Raw genomic sequence first — 25,329 nt, 5'->3', positions numbered from 1 at the left:
TTTAGATGAAACACCAGTTCACCAGTGTTAGTCCTATAAGCAGAGCCAGTGCTCCTGTACTTGTGCCTTCAGTTAGTTGTGGTCATTTATTTCCATATGTCACAATTAAACGATAAAGAAAGACAAGCCCTAACTTGCTGTGTTCGCCTGTCCTGACACAAAGTGTCTAATTTCTTCCTCTGCGACCCCGAGTGCCTGTGAGCATGTGCTCATTATGTGAATTTCATTCAACGATTTGCTCCTGAATAACTGCCGCCATCTCCTTCTGCTCGAATTTAGGCTATAAATAGTGATGCTAAAAGAATGTTGATTCTAGCTGATAAGCTACCTCTTCATGACAAAGAAAAGTCTGCCTAGCTTCGCTAAACAATGTATAGCAAGTGTCGAAAAATTAGGGCAGAACTCATCTCACTACCACTGTCAACGGTAATGCGAATAGTAGAGCTGCGCGAATAGCAAAATTTTGAGTGCGAAGCGATTTCGAATATTAAAAATTGAGTGCAAATCGAATAGAATATTTTTCTAATATTTTGCGAATTGAATCGAATAATTTTCAAATATTTTGCAAATATTTTTCCGAATACTGCCAAGTTAAAATTATAGATGAAAAGTTCTAGGAAACATGGCTGGAAAAAAAAAATCTATTGCACAACCAATTTTTCGCAAATGTACTTTCACATAGTTGTTCGCATAAGAAAGAACAGTCCCAGTGTACCAGTTCTGCTGAATGTATGGCTGAGAGTTTTGAGGTTGAGAGTTTTTGAATTACTTCATGTTGTCATAGAGGAAAGTGAGTTGTTCAACATGTCCAGGAAGTGGGCATGCTCTTCTACTGCTGACAACTGCACCGGACACTGAGAACAGGCACTCACTAGACACACTTGTGGCGAGTATGGGTAGGTATCGCTTTGCAAGCCGAGCCAGCAAAGGATAAGCTTTTGCCCCTTGCTTTCGCCACCAGCGGCAAGGGTCCTTCTTTCAGTCCAGAATCGCATCTTGCAAGTATCTTTTTATTTCTGCTTCTGGCTGTGAATGCTGTCACTGGCTTACAAGGGTGTCAAAATTTTTTGCACAATCCTAAGGTAGATTGCACAGCTTCCTGGGCCACGAACACATGGGACACTTGTGTGCTATTCGGTACGCCACTAACTTTTTTGTGCATTTTCAACTACCAAGTTCTTCATCCAGTTACCCATTGCTCCATTCTCTTGGTACATCACCAGTTTGAAACGAGGGTCCAAGAACATTGCCAAGTTTGCTGCTTGGTCATCTTTGTAGTTGGGAAATCTTGTTTTCAGGCACTTTGCCAAATTAGCAGAACGCAAACTGTTGAGCCTCAGCATTGCTGAGGTGTGTGCGTAAGCAGTAAAGGATGGGCATGAGAGCCAAGAGTGTTGGGCAGCTATCAGCTCCAGCTATGGTTGTTGCTCCTTCAAGAAGTTTCAAAGCAGCAACATACTCATTCATTTCCCTCCATTCTGTTGCTGAAAAGCTTTCAATGTGTTCATCTGCAGATACAAGGTCTATGGTTATCGCCTCTCAGCTCTACAAGCCTCAAAAACATTGCAACTTCACTATTACACCTTGTTTCAGCATCTTGAACAATTCAAAGGGGTGGCTTGTTTAGTTTTTTCTGGCAACAATTCAGTCTGTCATGTGCCTTTGGGCTGTGTTTGTAACGCCCAACAATGGCTCTTGCATTTTTTACAAAGAAAAGAAAGGCCTGGGGTCATCTCCTTGGCATAGTTGATAGCCTGCTGCAAGATGTGGGCAAAACAAGTTTTTTCAGACCAAGAAAGAGCATGCATGGCTGCCCTGATATTGCACACATTGACAGTGACCACATAATTTGTAAAAGCATTCTCTGGAATGTCCCATTCGGCAACGAGACCTTCAAGCATTGAAGAAATTCTAGTTGCTGTGTGCTTTCCTAGAAAATGAGCAGAGTTCAGGTTGTAACACAACAGCTTAAACAGGGGGTCCAAGAAATGGCATGTGAGGCTGATGTAGCTTTCATTTTCTCATGACTTCCAAATGTCAGAGGTGAATGCAAGTGATGCAATGCCATCCTTGAATGCTTTGTGCAGCTCCAGATGAACCCGCTCCCTAGTGTCATCGTACATGTTTGGCACTAGCATGCGAGACAGCATTGTTCTTGATGGTGGCTGATAACCGGGAACTGTCTCATTCAACAGGTCCTTGAAACCATGATCTTCGACAATTGCATATGGCTGCAAGTCGAGTGCTATCATTCTGGCAATCTTCAGGTCCAAGGCGAGTCGCTTCGATTCCTGCAACGTTGCTTTTTTTTTTCTGAAAGTATTGACAACGCTTGGTTGACTGGAAGCGGCGTTTGCTTTAGCGGCACCTTGAAACTCTGCATACAATTTCTTATACCGCTTCAAACGGTTCATGAGAGTGGTGGTCATTGCTGTTTGTGTCTTCAGCGTGTTTCCACCCGAGAGGCAGACTGCGTCGGATTGAGAAACTTGTTCAAAAAATGTTCCAAATCGCGCTTCTTGCACCTACGGTTGGCAGGCGCGGATTCGGTTTGTTCTTCCATTGCGATGTTGAGCCTGGCGCACAGTCAAAGGCGAGAAAACGAAAGTGCGTTCGCTTAACGTTCTCACGCGGGACTCTGTCAAGCTAGTGTGCACAGCCAAAGGCACGAAGATGAAAGTATGTCACGTAACGGTGTGCACTAGTAGAGCCAACCCGCACAAAGTTCGAGAAAAGCACAATGGCACAGCATTTTGCGCAAGGCTCTGTAGCACTAGCGCACACAAAGGCATTCGCACGGAACTCTAGCTACTCTGTTGGCAGCGTGCACTGCATCACTGTGCACTGCATCACTCATAGCCATTGCATGAAAACAAAAGTATGCCAGTAGCCGCTGTGCAGAGGCGCAACATTTGCACGGTACTAGGAAAAATTCTATTTCCGTCGTTTTTAGGGTGATGCTAACGGAATTTTATTTCACCGACTGGTTTTGCGGCACCACAAGATTACTCAAGAATAACACTTTTCGAAATGCCCAGAGCACGAGATCTTGCTTTGGTTGGAAATTTCGGAGTTCTACAGGGTCTAATAAGACCGCAGTTGTCGCTACCCTATGCAGTTGTCACTACTCGTTGCGGGACTTGGGAAAAATATGCAGGTTTTCTCTGTGACTTTGTGCAGAATTTATTTCGATAGCGCACTTCGTTCGTGCCCCCACTTACAGATTAAGCAAACCTAAATTTTGTATTTGAACAAGAAATGAGAGTTGTGCAATAAGTTTGAGTTAGTGATGAACGAGTGCGCATGCTTTCGATGGCGTGCAGCGAAAACATGCATAGCGATGGCGATCAGTGTGGAAATGGCTAAAAGTGTCAAAAATAAGTTTCTACACTTTGGATCTTTTTGCGCTGAATCAAAACGATGTACGGCGTCATATTTTTGGCCGTGTGTCTTATGTCGCGGCACCCACCATGCAACTACAGACAGATGCTGCGTTCCACACTTCTCTGAACAGCGCGCTGCCGCGCCGAACTCAGCGTCGCTTTTCGGTGGTGGCCTTCGACCCTTTCGTTAGATAAGGCCCGACAAGGTTCGCGGCGAAAATTTGGCTAGTGCGCTCCATTGAAAAACATGGCGATTTGACTCCTGGCATATGAAACCAACATATTTATTTTCCGAATGTTCGAATAATTCGATCGAATAGTTCGAATAGTAAAATGTGGTACGGATCGAATCGAATAGCAAACGCTATGCGAAAAATATTCGAAAGTTCGAATATTCGCACACCCCTAGCGAATAGCAATCAAGCAATGCAGCGACAGATCATATTGCTGAAGTCACATTTATTTTACACATGTACTGGTAATTCTTCCGAGTTTTGTTGCTTGGACTATATGCCACATATTCAGACGTGTCCCACTTTGCTATGGCACTTGCTTGCCAAGGTCGTGCATCACCATGAAGGCATGATGACGACCATATGACGCCGACGCAGTGACGATGAAATGATTAATGATTTTGATCAAATGACACATGTACATAACAATGATGGCATGATGACAATGAGATGTAGATTTCTAAATTATAGTGATGGAATAATGACAACATGACGATGATGACATGAGGACAGCGAGATGACGACTGTATGGTGACAATGGGGTGGTGACGGTGGTATGACTACAACCAGAAGTGGGAATGACGACAATGGCACGACAAAAACAGCATGACAATGATGGTATGATAAAGAATGCACGATAGCATGTATGTGACAACACAATGACGAGGATGGCATGACAACGGCGGCATAATCACGATTGAACGACGACAGCATCATTACGATAGAATGGCAAAAGAAGCCCACGATAGCCCCCGAAAAGTGCCCCGCTTCTTTGTTTTGCGGGCTTTCTTTCAAGCTTGGGGAAAATCTTTTATGACATGAAAACTTTTACGTAGCACGTATTGAGCAACAGAAAGGTGGATCAGAAATTTTTCAAGATGGTCTACAATTTCCTCCTTCACACTTTTGCTCTGAATGTAATATTTGAGCAGTTGATTAATTAGTAATAACTAATTATGTAATTGTGTATAACCCTGTATACACAATGCCTCATGACATCGAGCGTACCGGAATCTTGGAAGAACACTAACATAATCCTAATCCATAAGAAAGGGGACGCCAAAGACTTGAAAAATTATAGACCGATCAGCTTACTGTCCGTTGCCTACAAAGTATTTACTAAGGTAATTGCAAGTAGAATCAGGAACACCTTAGACTTCCGTCAACCAAAGGACCAGGCAGGATTCCGTAAAGGCTACTCAACAATAGATCATATTCACACTATCAATCAGGTGATAGAGAAATGTGCGGAATATAACCAACCATTATATATAGCTTTCATTGATTACGAGGAAGCGTTTGATTCAGTCGAAACCTCAGCAGTCATGGAGGCATTGCGGAATCAGGGTGCACACGAGCCGTATGAAAAAATACTGAAAGATATCTATAGCGGCTCCACAGCCACCGTAGTCCTCCATAAAGAAAGCAACAAAATCCCAATAAAGAAAGGAGTCAGGCAGGGAGATACGATCTCTCCTATGCTATTCACAGCGTGTTTACAGGAGGTATTCAGAGAACTGGATTGGGAAGAATTAGGGATAAGAGTAAATGGAGACTACCTTAGTAACTTGCGCTTCGCTGATGATATTGCCTTGCTTAGTAACTCAGGGGACCAACTGCAATGCATGCTCACTGACCTGCCGAGGCAAAGCCGAAGAGTGGGTCTAAAGATTAATCTGCAGAAAACTAAAGTAATGTTTAACAGTCTTGGAAGAGAACAGCAGTTTACGATAGGTAGCGAGGCACTGGTAAGGGAATACATCTACTTAGGACAGGTAGTGACTGCTGATCCGGATCATGAGAGTGAAATAATCAGAAGAATACGAATGGGCTGGGGTGCGTTTGGCAGGCATTCTCAGATCATGAACAGCAGGTTGCCATTGTCCCTCAAAAGAAAAGTGTATAACAGCTGTATCTTACCAGTAGTCACATACGGGGAGAAACCTGGAGGCTTACGAAAAGGGTTCTACTTAAATTGAGGACGAGGCAATGAGCTATGGAAAGAAGAATGATAGGAGTAATGTTAAGGGATAAGAAAAGAGCAGATTGGGTGAGGGAACAAACGCGCGTTAATGACATTTTAGTTGAAATCAAGAAAAAGAAATGGGGCATGGCAGGACATGTAATGAGGAGGGAAGATAACTGATGGTCATTAAGGGTTACGGACTGGATTCCAAGGGAAGGGAAGTGTAGCAGGGGGCGACAGAAAGTTAGGCGGGCAGATGAGATTAGGAAGTTTGGAGGGACAACATGGCCACAATCAGTACATGACCGGGGTAGTTGGAGAAGTATGGGAGAGGCCTTTGCCCTGCAGTGGGCGTAACCAGGCTGATGATGATGATGAATCATGTAATTAGGTGTACACAAGACCACCTGACTTGTTCCAAGCAATGGCAAACAACATTACCTTGGTTCTGTCCAGCTACTTGGCTCTTACATATTTTTCAGCTTTTGCACATGCTACATGGGTCACATGGTATATATATGTAAACGCACACAGTTGGCCAATATTCAGGAAGAATTACCTATTTACTCCAATCTAAAGCACACCTGTTTTCCGATAAAACAGGTCCAAAAATTGCATGCGCGTTAGAATCGAGTACAACCCTAAATCCGGGTTACCATATTGCCATCGGCATTCGAAAAATGGCCGCCTCATACGCGCTTCTGGCTTAGCTGCTGTAGCTTCCTCCATGTGCATACCTCCATGTTGTATGTGTAACCAGGCACTGGGTGTACCCCAGTCTTTCTTTCTTTCTTTATTGTTTCTTCAGACACAGTCTAAGAGGGGGCCGAGGCTAAAGGCGACAGAACACCTGACAAGGGCCCCGGCCCCCTTGCACAATACACACAGACAAAATGCATCAACAAATTTCAGTCAGACAGACATCATAGGTTCAGACAGTGGGCAATATTAAAAAGGCGGACAAGTCACTGCTCGAATACAAAGTTAGCAAATAAATGGTACAAAATATATACATACGCAACATAATGCCTGCAACATAAATACAGAACACAGCGATTCAGTTACCAGTCAGCACGTTCAACAACATCATTCATAGCCATGGCACTCATCACAAAAACCAAGACACAGAAACCAAGCACAATTTCACAGCCATGTATCAAAATTGCAGTAGCTGAGAGGAGCATGGCAAGGGAGAACAAAGCACATTTTTTGAGGTAATTTACAATAATGAAAACATAATGTCACTGTTCACAAGAAACTTCCTATAGTATTTCTTAAATGTACATACACCTTTATTAAAGTCCACTTGCATATCTCTTCTGTTTGGAGCATTGGCTATTTGAAAAGATAATGCTTGCCTTCCATAGTTGGTTCTAACTTGCGGCATTTTTCGTTTTGGGTTTCGGGTACTGTATGAACATGAGCTGGGCACTGCGGAAATATGTAACTTGTATATATTGATCCATTGCAATAGCTTAAAGTAGTACACCTGGTCAGCCTTCAACATGTTATATTTGGTAAATAATGGCTGTGTTCTCAATAACTGCTTGTTGCCTTTAATAAAATTTTCCAGTATGCACAAAATTTGCTTTTGTAGTACATTAAGTTTGTAGTAGTTAGTAGCTGTTGTGGTTCCCCAAGTCAAGATTACATAGCTCATTCTAGAGTAAACCAGTGAATAGTATAGTGCCTCCTTTATAGGTTTCGGTATTAGATGTTGTACTTTGTAAATGCACCCAATGGTGCAAGAAAGGCTTGATTTTAGTTGAATAACATGAGTATTCCATGAGAGGTTGTGGTTAAACCAGACACCTAAAAACTTTTGTTCAGTAACTTGTTCCAGCAAGCGTCCTTCAAATCTAATGTTAACCGGGTAGCAGTCATGTTTATTAATTGGCTTAAAAATGACATACTTTGTTTTACTTATATTTAGACTCAAGTGATTAATTTGAAGCCATGCAGATAACTGTATATAGTAGTCATTAACAGACGTCACTAAACATTGCATGGTTTCTCCGGTGAAAAAGACATTAGTATCGTCTGCATACATTATTAATTGCTGGGATCCATGTATTGCTATACTAATATCATTTATATAGATAAGAAAGAGTAGGGGTCCCAGAATAGAGCCCTGGGGTACACCCTGTTGTACCTCCGAGTTTGCTGGAGGACCAATTGTTAACACGTATATATTGATAACGTTTCTCTAGATAACTCCGAATTAGTTTTATTGCCACTCCTTTAATACCATATTTTTCTAATTTTCTTAACAAAATTTTATGTTGAACAGTGTCAAAGGCTTTGCTGAAATCTATAAATAAGCCAAGAGTGAGCAATTTTTTTCTATATTTTCAATTATCTTATCCTTTATGTCAACGAGAGCAATCTCTGCTGATTTGTTTGCTTGAAAGTCGTACTGAGCTTCTGTTATTACTCGGTGTTTATTAAAGAAACCGCTTAGCTTATGATTGATGACGTATTCAAATACCTTTGAAAACACTGTCAGAACTGAAATGGGCCTGTAATTATTAATGTTGGTCTCACCACCGCCTTTGTAGACAGGTGCAACTTTTGCGATCTTCAAATCATCTGGAAAATCTCCACTAAGAAGCATCTGATTTATTATATGCGATAATATGGGGCTTATCAAGCATACCACATGCTTAATAGGCAAAACTTTTATCCCGTCGTCACCACAAGCGACTTGGTTTTTTAGATTTGCTATTATTGTTTCAATTTCATGAGACGTTGTAGGGACAAGCATGATTGACTCCATCAAGCTATTTATATATACGCAGTCACTGGAAGTGCCATGCCATCCTGAATAAACACCTACTTTAACGAAATGCCGATTCATTGCTTCTACTAAATTGTTCCCAGTTAAAAGTACGTTGTCAATGCAGATTTCCTTCACACCACAGTCAGCTTGATTTCTTGCTAATATGTTGTTTAGTAGCTCCCGCGTCTTTTTGCTGTCATTTTGAACGTCCTGGAATTTAGTTTGGAAATAACTGGACTTTGCGTATTTTAGATCCCAGTTCAATTTGTTTCTAAGTTGTTTGAATTCATCCAGTACGCATTGGTCTCGGGTTTTAAGAAACTCTTGAAATTTTCGGTTTTTCCCTTTTATTCTTCGGTACAGCTCACTAGTAACCCATGGTTTTCTAATCCGTTTACTTTTCTGGGCACTTTCTCGGAGTGGAAAGGCCAAATCGTAGCAATGCTGAAATTTCATCAAAAAGACCTGGTAAGCCAGTGTGGCATTGTGTTGCTTGAACATATCATCCCAGTTCTCTTCTGCTATATAGTTATGAAACGTCATCAAGGTTTCATCAGTTACTGCTCGATACAAAATATTTTCTTGAGGAAAAACATAATTTTTCTCGGAAGGAAAGCCCAAGCAGAACACTGCCAAATGATCGCTGGTGTCATATCTGAGAATACCAGCCATAACATTTGCATCATCTATGTTGGTGACACACACATCAAGACACGTGGCAGTATCTACTGTGACCCTGGTTGGCACTGATATCAGATTAGAACAGGCATAGGAATTTAGTATGTCATGAAAGTCTCTTGCGCATGGACCATCTGATATGGTGTCTATATTGACATCACCAAGAAGCATAAATGATCTTGTTACAGTCTGTAAAGTGCAAAGAGCATTGTCGATGAAGTCGATAAATTCCATCGATTTGCCTGCGGGCAGTCTGTAGATCGTGCCAACAGTGACATTCGACAATTTGACAAGCAGGCTTTCAATAACTTGATCGCATCTAGTCAGGTCGCTCAGCACTTCATACTGTACACCTTCCTTTATAAAAATTGCTACACCACCACCCCTTTCTATATCCCTACTAAGGCTTATGCACTTGTAACCAGGAAGGTGCGGTACCGTGTCTGTGTGTGTTAGCCAAGTTTCTGTTAATACTATTGAAGAAAACTTAATGTTTAGGAACTGAAAAAGTATTTCAAGACTATCCACTTTGTTTTGTAGGCTTCGCATGTTTATATGTATAACTGAAAATTGTCTTTTGTTTGACCTGTCCTTTTGATTAAAAATTTGGCAATCGTAGTACTGGCAAACATTTTGTCCTGCCATCATTTTTCTGAAGTGTGTAGAACAGGTGGGTGCACCATCATCCTTAGTTTATGTTCTACAGATCAGACTGTTTAGCAATTCTGACAGCAACCGAGCCCTCGTCTTTCCGAGCAAGAATTTTCCCTCCAGAGCACTACATGAACTTCCATCCTACAGACTTTTTTCTGGCGATCGCGGCCCCCAGAAGCCTTTTGTTTAAAACGGTCAAATGTTCATTCACATATACCGGAGAACCTTCTCCTCCGTAGTCAAGGTCTTTCGTAGTTAACCTTTGTTTTTTCCTTTTTTGCAGGATTACATTTCACTTGGTGTGCTGGACAAAACGAACCACTTTGTTTTTCCCCTCCGAGTTATGTACAGGGACGCGATGACAAACGTCAATATCTGTATCAACGATTGGCTCAACCAAGAAGACGCCAATTTTCTTAACGAGCTCTGTAGCATCTCCTTCTGTTGGCACACCCTTAATTTCCAGATTGTTAGATCTCTGATGCTGCTCCAGCTCTTTGACTCTGTTGCTCAATTTGCGGTTCTCGGCTGCAAGTTCTTCATTTCTTTTCAGTAACCCGTGAAATTCTTTTCGCAATTCCTTCAACGCTTGCTTAATATCATTTACCCCGTCACATGTGTCCCTGCAGAATTTCACACTTTCTTTCAAAGCCCTTAGGTCAGCCCGAAGTTCGCGCTTCAAACCATCAAGGGCCTTAAAAAAATCTTTGGCGTCCTTAGTCATAACTAGGTCGAAAGCGGGCAGCTAAGACAAGTAGGGTAAGGATACAAGGATAGCGCACAGTAGTTCAAAGAGAAACAGTACGACACTCGGGGCGCATATTGTGTTCAGCAACAGTGCAAGAATAGTAAGGATTTGTTTGAGGATAGCGAGTAGCCTCACCTGCAGTGTAACAGGAAAAGATTAAGTCCGTGTTCCCTGTGCACTGTAACCGAACTGTAGTCGCAGCTGGCTGTCGTCCTGCTTACAGGGACCCTGAAACGCTTTTGACGATTTTCTACAAACGTGCTGAGTCGTTAGAGTAGGTCCTTCTGATCATTAATTGACACATCTACGTACTCCGCGTAAAGCGTGTAATTTATTTTAAGGCTTTAAAAATGCACATCGCTGCCGATCACAGCACACTGCTCGGTGGAATTTTAAGCCGCCCCTACACATATGACTGAAATCACCCATATGACGTCAGTGGGGCGAGCTATTCGATTGGCTGACCATGGTGCGTGATCAATAATTTTTCCAACTTTATGGTAAACAAATGATCTTCGTAATAGTTGGAATGTTAGTTAATTTGTTTTTATAAAAAGAAAGTAACATAAAGAGAATGCACAAGAACAATTTTTCAGTACACTTAAGCACTTCCGGCAAACAGCAATGGCCGTCTGCTTCTGTACAACGTACTCAGTTTTGACGAGAGCTCCGCGGTCAGAGTCGGTCTCAGTCTTTTCGCGAGCACTATGATTCGACTTTGTTGCCTTGTGGACTGCAAACGTAGCGACTGGCAATATGTCAAGCTGTGACATCGTATCCCTCTGCAAGGCAGCATACGAGCGAACTGGCTGCTGCGCATCAGACTGCCGCTATCTAATCGGCGCCAGGATTTGCGCGTTTGTGGCTGTCACTTTACACCGGAAGATTACTAACGCAATAGCGTTTTGCAAGTCCGGTATTAGGGCAAATGCAAGCGCAAGGGGACAGAGTCTGGCCGCTTGACTGTGCCGTAACGGGATGAGCCATGAGATGAGCAGAAGGGCATGGTCTGCATGGTGCAGCCACCTGGTGGCACAGAGCTCAACCATACACAGTAGCAGCAACGAAGTGTATTCTTCTTTGCTCCTGGTGTGTATTTTTCGCAGGAGTGTAATCATCAACACGTTGTTTTTATAAATGTTTAAAATGTTTTACACTTGGTTAGAGCAATATTAGCGCTTTGTTTGGCTGGTTAAGCGCTGCACCAACAAGTGTCTGGACCGTGCAGACCGATCAGGCCGCGCACGTACGTCTACGCTAAAGTTCCTTCATCAGCTTGAGTTTATGCCTCCAGTCATTTGCCGAAATGACCAGCTTGCCTGTGGTTACCGGAATACCAGACACGTTCGGCGCTACGACAGTATGCTCGCAACGCACGCTGCTTTGATAGCTTGCGCTTGGGGTCGACAGCCAAGCGGCTAGCGGAGAGGTCTCGCGCGTGCGGGGGCGGGCTCCAAAACAAACGGAAGTGGACGATGTGACGTCGCATCATGAGGCAGCACCATTGAAGGCGGAGCTTAGCCCCCTCACTCAGCGAACGAGTTGAGGAGGAAAAGCATGGCTAGGGAGCAGGGTAACTTCTAATCGCTTGTAGCTCCATTAATACGTAATGCTTCACTTAAATTGTGGTGCGAATGTTCTACTTAAGCTGTACCCTACGCGTCTACAAAATTTGTCCGAACCGTTTCAGGGGTCTTTTAAGTATGCTGGTGTGGCGCCGCCGTCGTAGCCAACTTCTCTATGGAGCACGCATGCACCAATAGCCACCCGAACGACGACCAAAGATGATGAGATAGTAGCCGTCTTTACTGGACGAATCGGCCCTTCACAGCAGTTGATCCGTGGCAGGGACGTTGTGGTCCATTGTCATTGCCATTGTCACAGTCTACCACCTGTCTTCCCATTTTCTGCGTTTATTCAATCAGCATGAAAGTGCCAACTGTGAAGACACGCCAAGTCCACCATGATGCCTAATTTAAAAAGAAAGTTATGTGCGTCGAGACGGATGGAAATCGGGCCGCATCACGGGCGATCAGAGTTCCCGAAACTTGCGTGCAGGACTGGCGCAAACAGAAGGAGAATATTTTCGTCAGCAAAGCAAGCAACAAGGAAAAGTTTCAGTGGACCGAAGCAGGGCTGCTTCACCGAAATAGAAGAGCTGCTCGCAGAATATGTGCCAGAGCAGCGAGCAGCATAGCGGCCTGTGAGGACCAATCTGCTCAAAGTACGGGCGATGCAGTTAGCCCCACAGAAAGGGCTAATGCAGAGTAACTTCAAAGCGAGCAAGTGCTGGTTATCAAATTGTATGAAAAGAAAAGGATTTTCTCTTCGAAGGCGAACAAGGATATGCCAAAAATTGCCAGAAGGATATGAAGAGAAATTACACAGTTTTCAGCGGTACGTTTTGAAGTTGCGCCATAGAAACGGCTACCAATTCAGACAGATTTGAAATGCCGATCAGACGCCTCTCTACTCTGACATGCCTGCCACCACAACCGTTGAAAAGAAGGGGGCGAAGCAAGTGCGCGTTTTGTCTTCTGGCAACAAAAAAACTAGAGTCACCGCAACGCTTTGTTGCACTGCGGATGGGCACAAGCTGCCCCCGTATCTTATCTTCAGACGGAAGATGCCCCCGAAAGGAATCGTGTTTCCGAGTGGCATGATTGTGCGCACAAATGAAAATGACCACGTACTTGGTCGCTGACTGGATTGATAACGTTTGGCGGAAGAGACCCGGTGGCAGTTTGGGTCTGCGTGGGATGCTTGTGCTCGACGTGTTGAAGTGTCACCTTGACCAGCACCTCAAAGACAAGCTGGCTGCATGCAACGCCGACCTTGTCATGATACCCGGTGGCATGACATTGCAGCTCCAGCCACTCTATGTTTGTTTGAACAAGCCAGTGAAAGATAGAATTCGGGCGCTCTACACTAAATGGCTTGTCAGTGGCTGCCACGAATTCACGCCCACCAACAAAATGAAGCCTGCCTCGCTGCAGGACTTTGCTGCTTTGCTGAATGGGTGAAAGATGCATGGTGCACGATCCCATCTGCCATGGTCAACGAGGCCTTCAAAAAGTATGGGGATTTCGAATGCCATGGATGGCACTGAGGATGAAATGCTTTGGTCTGTTGATAGCGATAAGGAGTTGTCTGACAGCAACGACGAGTGATATCTATTGCCCTACGAGACTCGTACCGGCGCAGTGAAAATCTTGGTGGCAAGGTACGCCACTGTCATTTGTGTTTTTATTCATCGCAACTTTAGTGTATTGGGAATAAATATGTTTTTTCCAAAAGAGAGAAAATAGTTTTCTATATGAAAGCACGAGATGCGCGGTATTGTACCCTTTTTTTTTGGTCATGGAAAACGGGTGCGTGTTACAATCGAGGTTTTCATCTTTTTATTTTTTTCGTCACAGAAAACAGCTGCACATTACAATCGAGGGCATGTTAGAATTGAGTAAATACGGTATTTGTTGAGCAAGTTGGTATTGCATAACGTAGCCTTTGTCTCCCTTTCTTGTGTCTGTGTCTTTTATTGCACCAATTTACTCGTTCAGCTGCCAATATTCAAAACGGAATAACATGAACAAATCAGCAGGCAACCAGTCAGTTTCTGCACACAGGTTATTACGCATACGTATCAAAAGACATCATAATCATCATCATCATCATCATCATCATCATCATCATCATCATCATCACGGGCAGGCAGGGTCAAAACGGCTGAAGTAGGCACAGAATGCTATTTGCTTTAAAACCTGGGAGGTAAGAGACAAAAGCAATGCACACACTGTGGGCATGCTGGCACATTTTTTACCTATCCAAATACCAGCTGCAAAAATTTAATTCACATAGCTTCAGCAGCTCTCTGCAGCATTGTCTGTATTCCTATTGCATGTAAAAACATGATTTTAGTGTGTATCGCTGAAATGGAAACAATATCGATTTGTGTTGGTCAAGTGTGTTTCCAAAACTCTTGCTGCATTTCTTTGGCAAAACAAGGCTGCTTAGTAAAAAAAAAAAATAGAGACAAAATGTTCCTATGGAAACGGCATCAGTGAGCCATCAGTCTCACAGCATTGCATCATCAAGTGTTTTGGCCATTTCAGTGCAGGAAAAGTTATGAAAGCTTGCCATGTTTAGTCCTCGCTTACTTTTAAAAGCTACATTTTGTTTTTTTCCTGGTGAACTCGGCTAGCCCCAAGCAGAGGCTGTAAACACCTATGATGTCACAGGGATCCAGTGCAGGCATTTTAAGGCAGCTTTGCTTATCTGGCCTTTGCTCAAGGTAAGACTGACTTATCTAGTGTTCCAATCTCAGTAGCATTTCTCTTACATCCCATATCTGCAGTCTTGCTGCGCACACCTTAGATGGTAAAAAGCACTTACTGGTCGGTGACTGACGAAGACTTTACATTCGACTTTTTTGCTTCCAAGTCATCCTTAATCTTCCCAACAAGCCATTCATCTTTATTGCTTTCCATGCTTGCATTCAAGAGGGTGCTCCACCACGGCTGCTTCTTGGGGAGTGAAAACTTGTTGACTGTTTCCTTAACTGCCTGGGTTGCCTGCATGAAATGCTTCTTCGTAGCGTGAATTGTGGTCAGGTAGCCTTCCAGGTACGACTCTCGCAACTTAGCCGCTTCCTCGTGGAGCTGGTCATCAATAGGAGCCTGTGGAATGTAGGCAACTTTCGGAGTGATAGAAGTTGTCGACTTCATTAAATCAGCTGTTCTTTTTGTCCACGCAACAGCAGGCACACTGGTGCAGAAAGTTCTATCTAATACACCAGGGTTTCTTGCAGAACCACAGTTACCAGTGTTCACAGCCACCCCTGGTAACACATTTGCATTATCACGGCAACCAGCATACTCAGCACAGCTTGAAATCATACTACTGTGACTGCAGTTTTGGGCACTGCTTTCAGGGTTGCAGCTACTGGTAATCGCAGTACTGTCCAACACTGTGCTAGCAGGATGAGCAAGTTCACTAGAGCCAAGCGTGGATGTAGGATCATAGCTATCTCCACCTGCAGTGCACACAGACATGGCGCTTGTCACATCAGGCTCACTTACATTTGCAGTACCATCTGAAGGCTCACTTGCACTGTCAAAGATGCCAGTGTTGCCCATACGATCAGGTACCAAACTTCTGGGACCACAGTCACCAGCACTCTGAACACTGCCCAATGTTGAGGCACAAGTGCCTGCAGTACTCGTTGATAAACGTGTAACAAAATCCAGCTGAATTTTGGTGTCCTGGCTGCTTTGCAAGCATTCCCCACTGTGGTCAAGTGGCATCACTCCCTCAGTTCTGCAAGCATCCAGCAGCTGGGCCAGATTGTGCAGGGCATGCAGCTGCTGCAGCCGGTCTGTCTTGATGTTCCTGCTGTGATCCTTCACCGACCAAAGCACTTCTCTGTAGGCATCGGCGGCCTCCCTCCTTTCATCCCGGATTATGTGGATGCCTGCGATTCCTGTAACATGCAGGTAGGCAAAATCACTCAAAATTCATGGCAACAAAACTTCAAATTATTACTCCTCGAAATATTTAAGACAAGGTTGGCATAGCCAGTGGGCCACTTGTCTTATAAACAAAATCAGTGCAACTGGCCTTAGTCTAGAAACATCCCAGAGCAACTTGCAACATAGAAAAAACTGTTATAGTAAGACTGCTTTGGGGATCATGTTTAGATGTCATGCTGGGAAAGTGCATAAATGCACAAGCACACAAAGAAATAAGTAAAAGAACGCAAGCCACACAAGCATCAACTTATCATAGTTTATCATTCTATATGTGACTGTTTACAAGTACAGTAAAACCTCGTTAAACCGTACCCGCTTAAACAGTAGTTTCACATTAAAGTAGTAAAGTCAAATCCCCAACTCAGCTGCCACTGAACATAATGTGTTTTGTATCTGCATAAACCGTACCAGCTCATTGCGTACGTATCTGTTAACACGTAGTGTTTCCACTTTTCGTCGCGCAAACACGGCAGTGCATCGTCTCCATCGGGCAGCCCGACAGAACAAGCCTCAGAGATCGGAACAATGGCCTCCAAGCACCCTGTGCGTTTGAGCGTGAAGCCACATCAACATCAACATCATTTCAGCACCATGCCAGAGAGCGTTGTGGCATCGTGCAATCAAGGACTCCCGTCATGCCGAAGCTCGGATAAAAAAGATGCCGGGTGCTCAGCATAGAAGAAAAATTAGACATCGTTCTTGCTATTGAACGTAACACGAAAAAGTCGGCGCTGGCACGCGACAGGGATCTGCTGTTGACTACGGTGTGTGGCATTTGGAATGCGAAGAAGTTGCTCAGCAGTGCTGCTGCGACTGGGAAGAGATGTCGGCTACGAGGTTCGGCTTTTTGCCATCATTGCCTCTGTTGTTGCCGAAGTGTCAACTGGCGACAGCGATAAGGACGACATGGAAAGCGACAGCACGGGCGATTCAGGCCCAACAGTGGCAGAAGCTGCACATTACATCAGCCTCATGAATGCAATTGTCGTGACGAGAACAGCACCCCGCAATGAAAAAGGCGCCCCGCGACTTCTGCAGTGCTACTGTGTGTATGCACAGAGAATACGTAACGCCAACAAGGAATCTGCCAGGCGAGTGTTTGCCGAGAAGTGGGGCTGGCTGAAAAGCTGGCTTGCAGCTTCAGTAAGTTTGAGGCCGCTGTCATCGCTGCTGGGCTGCTGCAGCATCAATTGAAAATAACGCTATTGTCGCGTGAAGTGAATAAATACTGCATGTTTTTTCCCCTTCCATCGCACTCTCTCTGAGTGAGTGAGTGAGTGAGTGAGTGAGTGAGTGAGTGAGTGAGTGAGTGAGTGAGTGAGAGTGAGTGAGTGAGTGAGTGAGTGAGTGAGTGAGTGAGTGAGTGAGTGAGTGGAGTGAGTGAGTGAGTGAGTGAGTGGAGTGAGTGAGTGAGTGAGTGAGTGAGTGAGTGAGTGAGTGAGTGAGTGAGTGGAGTGAGTGAGTGAGTGAGTGAGTGAGTGAGTGAGTGAGTGAGTGAGTGAGTGAGTGAAACAACTTTATTTGGTCCACTATAGACGTAAGCGCCCCGTCACCTGGCTCTCTGAGTGCCGTTTTTGACAGGTAAGTGGGCAATCTCATGCTATTTTGGTTAAGCAGTACTACCATTTCGTATGTACTTTTTCCGAGCTCCGGCCAACTAAGGTTTAACGAGGTTTCACTGCATTTGTCTTGCTAGAGTAATAAGCGTACTATGGAGAAGATAGCGTTTTTCACCCAAAATAGAAAACATTGAAGTGATGGCTACCACTGTATACATGTAGCAACATCTGCAGTGCATTCCATTACACAGCATCAACTACAGCAAACATTTGCAGCTGAATTCAACCAATCTGCACATCATTATCCTTCTAGGTTTGTACATGGCCTGCTTGTTGAATACGACAGCATTTTGTCCCAGAGCCGTATGGAGCCAGGATGTGGCCCATTCCATGTGGCTTTTGAACCAAGTTTGCACATAGGGAGCCAGTCAGCTCATACATGGTTACCCTTACTCCTATCTACTTAGTGCCACAGAAGACAGAATTTGCATCAGTCGCACATTGCACACACAATTCCACTGACATACAGTCAAACCTATATTTAGCAAAATCTGATTTCACAACAATTTCAATTCAAGGAAATGCTTTCCATTTTTCAATGCATGCTCATGGTGCCTATAGTGTTGAAAAATCTCAAATTAATAGAATCGACTCAATGTCACACCACATTTAACAAGGGCTTGGAGGAAGATACGTATAAAGAAACACATCACAGGAATCATGTTGTGTTCAAATTACGTCGAAATTTATTCACACATTAATCCAATAAGCCCATTATCATGCTTGTTTGAGGCAGACTGTTTTTTCTTTACAAAACTGGCTGTTGTGGTGTCTCTGCATTGCAAACTCAGCTAGCAGGGCTCTACAAGACGGCACCATAACTGTCCCAGCCGAGTTGAAACACATGGTTGTTGTGTCGGCAGCGGCAGGCAAGCGGGGGCCCGCGCCCAGCGAACGCGTGGCGAGCGCTGACGCAGAGAGGGAGACGCGGAGCTAACTGCTCCTGATGAAAACCGGACTCCGGAGTGAGCCGGCTAGCGGCCGTTTATTACTAAAAAAGACTCCACTCGCCACCTGATTGGTCCAAGCTCGTCACATGACAGAAGGGGGGTGCGCCATCTAGCTGGACTACTACAAAACATAAATGCATGATAACACAGAGATCTAGCAGGGGGTGACACTATACCACAATGGTCTGTTCGATTTGCCTGCACTTCTTGCGAGAGTTCTCTAAACTGGTGCGAGAGCACCAGTTTAGAAGAGCAGCCGCAGCACAACACTAGGGCTCCCCAAAAACGAATCCACAAGTGGCAGCGTAGTGCAGCTTGCACGCGTCTTTCATTGCTGGCATTGTCCAGCATGTGGTGTGATTGTATCAGGAATGCTCATTTTTGTTCAATTCGTGGCTGCAGTCCCGTGAGAAAATTGACATTGCCTTTCCAGCGCTCCAACAGCAAACATGGGCAGTGCAGTATACTTCCGTTAACTCAACTTCAGGTAATTAATTAAGGGAAAATAAGGCGTCCACCCAAACATAGCAACTGCTACAAAGGAAACCCATACGGTTTCCTCGAAAGAAAGGCCTCACGGTTGAAGAAAAATTCGTCCAGGTCCGGGACTTGTACCCGGGACCACCGCCTTTCCGGGGCAGTCGCTCTACCATCTAAGCTAACCAGGCGGCTAGCAGCTGGCAGGGCAAAGTCGAATTTGTCAACAACTCGAAGCCAAAACAAGGCTTTGACGTAAGAGTTCTGCGGAAACCCGCGAGGTGGATCCACCTTGCGGGTTTACTCAGATGGTCCCAGGTTCGAGTCCCTAACCAGGACAAATTTTTCTTCAATTGTGAGGCCAATAAGCATACTCGCAATCATTTACAGCTGTTCGTGACATTGCTGTGGCAATCTGAGCCCTTGTTTCACTCGCTATGTGACTCTTGTACACGAGACTGTTAATGAGGCTTAGTACGCACTTCTTAATTATACGTGTGTACACGTGCCCTGCAACAAGAAGTGGAAAAAAAAACATCTATGTTTTGGGAAAGCTAGCAAAAAAGAAAGGCGCTAAGATGAAAAACTCCAAACGTCAAGAGGACATTTAAAGCCAACAAAAGAGTGGGGGTCTAGCCAGTAAACTTATTAGGCATCTCGATGCTCATACTGTGACCTGAGACAGCACATGTGTGTGTGTAATGCACATGGCTATCCATCGTCTGTTTGCAGATACCGCATGCATTTACCATCGCACTTATAACTTTTCCTTTTTCAAATAAACTTCAGTTGTTAGTCAGCACTCATCATGCCTGTTCCTATTCCACTGTGTTGTGTAGCATGCGCGGTTTTTGTAAGATATAAACCCTTCTACGCTGGCATGCTGGCTATCATGTCAGTCCATAATTCTACGCTGCAGTCATGTGATCCCACATTCTTTGACGGTACACCAAGGACTTCTAATAATGGTTGCACACCTACAACAAGTAGAATGGTGCTGGCTATTGGACTAATGTACCTTGCAAACATGACCAATGTGTCATGTAATAAGTTATATTACTACACAGTTGACTTTCACAGTGTACATCGGAGAAGTGCTTGGCTGTCCTTCTCTCGGAAAGCAAAACACAAAAAATGATTAGAACAATAAACACTTGAGAAAAAGAAAGTACCACAGTAGTTATGAACTGGAGACTGTCTAGTGGAAATTAAAGCTCCAACCACAGGAAAGCCATAGCTGTACGAGCATTAGAAGACGCCCACTGCAGTGTGTGCCATAATGTACAACACAAACCTAAAGCAATGAAGCCAGTAGCATGCAGAGAAACACAGGACACAACTGAAGACACAGCGAAATCTGGAGTCCTCTAACGCCGAACAGGATGGTTCCATCATTATGCAGCCGTTGGCAAAGGGAAGTACTAGGCAGTATGATGTTGAAACCTGTAATGTTTGGTACTTGATAATTTTTTTAGAAAAACAGCACAGCAACAGAACCAATGAAATAATAATAAAATAAACAATATAACACAGGCACCGAGTTGTTTTGATATCGTTTTTCTTCTTTTTATAGGTCCTGTTGCTGCACCATTTTCCTCAAAACATTGCTCAAGCAACTAGCCCAGCTTGGCATCCTTGATGACCAAGTTGGGCTAATCATCCAAGCACAAGCTTGGAATTGCCCACATGGCGTGGGCCCCCTCGACCTCCTCAAGGTCAGACTCCAGAAGTTCATCTGAGAAAGCACCATAATATTTGATGACAAAGCACAGCTTCAACTGAGCAATGATGAGTATATTGTTTGTCCACTGATCCAAATGTTTTTCTGCAACTGTCACAGCACGTCACATTGGGCAAAGTTGTGCATTTGTTACTATGGTCACCGTTTCACACTTTGTACAAGAGTGCACATTTTGTTTTCATTACCTACAACATAGGAGAAACAAGAGCAATTCTTGATAGGATCACAAAAGTGCTTACCATTCATAGCTGACACCATTCGTCGATGTGCTTCTTCACATTCCACTGTTGTTTTTTTGATCAGCGATGCCAACAATTCGTCCATAGTTAATGAACTGCGGAGAGAAAAGTTCACACGAACTGTCAAGCTGGCACATAATATTGCACAGTAAGCCTCAGCTGTTTGCAAAATATTCTTCACTTCACTTTATTAGAAAATTAGAATACAAATTGAACAGTTTTTGCTGTTTCATTCAGTTCAATAATTCACTATCCAAAATTGTTGAATATTCGTTTCTGTTTGCGTATAAGGGATAAGCACAAAACAAAGGTGACGGCAAGGGCAAAGGAGCCTGTGCTTGTCAAATTGTGTATGTGTGTATAGACATATCACATGCTTATGACAAATTGAAAGGACCATCACTGATTTATTCAGCAAACTTTTCTTATTACTTTTAAGGAAAGCTTAGCATCTACAGGGCTCAACCCTGTGGTGATTATGTGACACACACAATGAAACAGATTTCAAAATAACAATTCTTGCCTTGTCACCATACCTCAGTCTAACCCTTTCAGGCACCGCAAACACGGTACCTATGGCACCGCAAACAAGTCCAAAATGGTCGATGCCGTATATTAACAGCACCATCTGTATGTTTAAAAAGCGCATCAACTTTCTAACTTTTTCTTTCCACGCATGTGCTGCCACTATGCAGGAATACAGGAAAATTTTTTCTCGCGCCTCCCTCTTTCGGTTTTCGTTGCATGGTTTGTTTTAGAGCTGACTTGTTTGCTGCGGCACATCTATATACTACCGCTCGTGCATTGGCGCAGGCGCGGGTGGGCGGCAGTTAGTTTGGGTTTCGTTCCGCGGGCGGTTTCGACTTCTTGCACTCGCAAAACTGATGACCGTCTCGTTACTAATCGCTCAAAGGGCAACCGCCTGTTAATCGCTCATTTATTGCTTACAGGGATGCGCATACGAAGGATGCCGCCGTGCATGCGTTTCCTTTTTTGGAGACTTGCAAAAACTAATGGCCTCTGGTTTGCGATAAGATGAAGGTTGGCGGAAGTTTGTCACATGTTTTGCTTTTTTGACGGGCATACAACCACAGTTTTCTTGAGTGCGCTCACCTAGGCAGTTAGATTCCACTACGGACATAAATATTAGCGTAAGAGCAGGAACATTTGAGACTTGGGAAATATTCTCATGTGCACATTTTCTAAGCCTTGAACTACTATGTGTATAACATTACATCAAAATTTTAATTCTTATAAATTTATTTCCTTTTTTATTGCTGTTATTCATGAATAAACTACATATATACCAACGCAAAATATTTTTTTTCTCACTTTACGGTTACTCTAGAAAAATTATGGTAATTTTTTTTCGAAATAGGTCCCTCTGAAGAATTTAAATCTGCAATAAAAAGAATTGACCCTGGGAGGTCGCATATGGTGAAAAAAATCAACCCTGAAAGGGTTAGGTACTGCTGTGCTGGAAATACTGATAAAAACACCAAATAGTGATCATAGGCCCCCCTAAGCAGCAAGTCAAAAACAACTGTGGATCATTATTTTTTTTTATTTATTGTTTCACAGTACTGAAGGTCAAATTGGCCCAAGCAGCAGTGGAATATGATATAAAAAATAAGTTTTAAAAATATGGGTGCCAGAAATACAGCACTAATAAACAAAAAATTAGGAAATATGATTATCCACACTAACAAATGAACAGGGCTATATCTCTGCACCTGTAAAAACATAAATTCAGACTAATGTAACAGCATATGTTCAAGTGCCTTGCAAAAGACAGTGGCATCAAAAACAGCTTTAGAAAGGGCATTCCAGTCAGAAATCGTCCATGGGAAAAAACTCTTTTTAAATGCATTTTGTTTTTGAAAAAATCAGTTTCAGCACATGATCATGTGTGTGGCAAGTCCTACAAGTACTTAAGGATTCAACATATGAAGCTATAAGTATGTCTTGTTTACCTTTTAGTATATTATGCAAATACGCTGTGCGAGCATATCTTCTATGCATTTGTAATGTTGGAATGTCATTATCACAAATACGCTTAGTAGGGGAGTCACTGCTTTTATATTTCCCATAAATAAATCTGACAGCTTTCCTTAGTATCATCTCTAGCTTTTGTATGTCCTGTTTAGTTTGGGGATCCCAAACCATGGAAGCATATTCTAGTTTAGACTTGACGTACAGGGTCCATTATAAAATTGGAATGCATCATGTAACCGCACAAAAACAAGGGACAAAGAAGGAACACACAAGACAGGCACGGAACTTCAACTAAGGTTTACTCCGGGAAATCCCACATTTATACAAATAACATAATCACACTTGCTAATCATCAGACAGCCATCACTCGACGTTGGCATGCGGGCGTGAGTGCCACAAATTTGCTTGTAAATATTTTAACTCTTTATCGCTCAATGACAATAAAGAGCTGCTTACGCAGCTGCCAGATTGCATTTTTATACAATAAGCTTCATAGATTTCTCGGCTCAGTTGTGATGCAAACATCTTCAAGACTAACTGCGAGTCGGCCTAGTTGGAACATATTCATATTTATACTTTTTGTGCGCAAACAAACAGGGACGAAGAATAGGGGCAACACAAGGACGAGCGCTTTCTAACAACTGGTTTCATTTTTGAAGAACTACTTACTTAAATACCCACAGAACTGCGCGATCTAGAGAACAGAGCACGCCTACAGCGCATATGATACCCGCTGATCTGCGCGATCAAGTCAAAAGAGCAACGTCAATATTACATATAACACTTGTGATAAAAAAAAAAAAAAAAAAGAAGGCGTGGACAAAAGCCACCCAGTCATACTAAAAACAGCAAAGTGCATAAAAACAACCACTTACAATAACATGCGTTAAAGATGTGATGATAGAAGCGAATTTTCTTTATCTAACAATGAAACAGAAGGATGGCTGATGCATTTTTCTTTTTGTTTTTCAATCCAGTATGCTTCCACGATTTCCCTAGCGGTTTGATTCCTATGCCTGTACAAAAGGTCTGTGCTAGTAACACAAGGGGAGCAACCATGTTCTTGGCAATGCATTGCCAAATGCGTACTAGGGCGACCTTTCAGGCTAGACAAGTGCTCCCTTAACCTAGTGTTAATGCATCTCCCAGTCTGCCCTACGTACACATGACCACACGTCATAGGAATCTGGTAAACAACGTTCTTCGCGCAAGCAACAAATTGGTTCTTGCGCGGATGTTTAACAGTGCATTCTTTCTGTACATCATCCTTACTTTCAAACTTCTTTTTAACCTTGGAACACACACTGCCTATTTTGTTTTTTGCCGAAAATACCACTTTTACTTCATAACTACCAGCCACCTTCTTAAGTCTGTGTGAAAGGCCGTGCACATACGGAATCACTGAAACATTGGAATAAAGGACAATGCACAAAGAATCAAAGGCAGAAGGATGGAGATTCCAATGTTTCAGTGATTCCGTATGTGCACGGCCTTTCACACAGACTTAAGAAGGTGGCTGGTAGTTATGAAGTAAAAGTGGTATTTTCGGCAAAAAACAAAATAGGCAGTGTGTGTTCCAAGGTTAAAAAGAAGTTCGAAAGTAAGGATGATGTACAGAAAGAATGCACTGTTAAACATCCGCGCAAGAACCAATTTGTTGCTTGCGCGAAGAACTTTGTTTACCAGATTCCTATGACGTGTGGTCATGTGTACGTAGGGCAGACTGGGAGATGCATTAACACTAGGTTAAGGGAGCACTTGTCTAGCCTGAAAGGTCGCCCTAGTACGCATTTGGCAATGCATTGCCAAGAACATGGTTGCTCCCCTTGTGTTACTAGCACAGACCTTTTGTACAGGCATAGGAATCAAACCGCTAGGGAAATCGTGGAAGCATACTGGATTGAAAAACAAAAAGAAAAATGCATCAGCCATCCTTCTGTTTCATTGTTAGATAAAGAAAATTCGCTTCTATCATCACAACTTTAACGCATGTTATTGTAAGTGGTTGTTTTTATGCACTTTGCTGTTTTTAGTATGACTGGGTGGCTTTTGTCCACGCCTTCTTTTTTTTTTTTTTTTTTATCACAAGTGTTATATGTAATATTGACGTTGCTCTTTTGACTTGATCGCGCAGATCAGCGGGTATCATATGCACTGTAGGCGTGCTCTGTTCTCTAGATCGCGCAGTTCTGTGGGTATTTAAGTAAGTAGTTCTTCAAAAATGAAACCAGTTGTTAGAAAGCGCTCGTCCTTGTGTTGCCCCTATTCTTCGTCCCTGTTTGTTTGCGCACAAAAAGTATAAATATCTTCAAGACTTTAGTGTTGCGGAACCTAGGCGT

At 43.3% G+C, this 25,329-nt stretch overlaps 1 protein-coding gene across 7 annotated transcripts in view; it reads right to left on the bottom strand.

The window, feature by feature from the left end:
• Positions 1-25,329, bottom strand: part of LOC142586040 (E3 ubiquitin-protein ligase SHPRH) — a 444,374-nt gene that overhangs the window by 280,694 nt on the left and 138,351 nt on the right. For all 7 annotated transcript variants that reach the window (XM_075697266.1, XM_075697267.1, XM_075697264.1 and 4 more), the window contains 2 exons: positions 20,996-21,090; positions 14,834-15,920 (listed from right to left, as the gene is read on the bottom strand). In XM_075697266.1, the coding sequence (XP_075553381.1) occupies positions 14,834-15,920; positions 20,996-21,090 (1,182 nt within the window). The remainder of the gene's footprint in view (positions 1-14,833; positions 15,921-20,995; positions 21,091-25,329) is intronic.

This window comes from Dermacentor variabilis, chromosome 6 (genome assembly GCF_050947875.1).
Source record: "Dermacentor variabilis isolate Ectoservices chromosome 6, ASM5094787v1, whole genome shotgun sequence".
NCBI classification, from domain to species: domain Eukaryota; kingdom Metazoa; phylum Arthropoda; class Arachnida; order Ixodida; family Ixodidae; genus Dermacentor; species Dermacentor variabilis.
The sequence above is the reverse complement of the archived record's forward strand: the minus strand, read 5'-3'. Positions and strand labels throughout refer to the sequence as shown.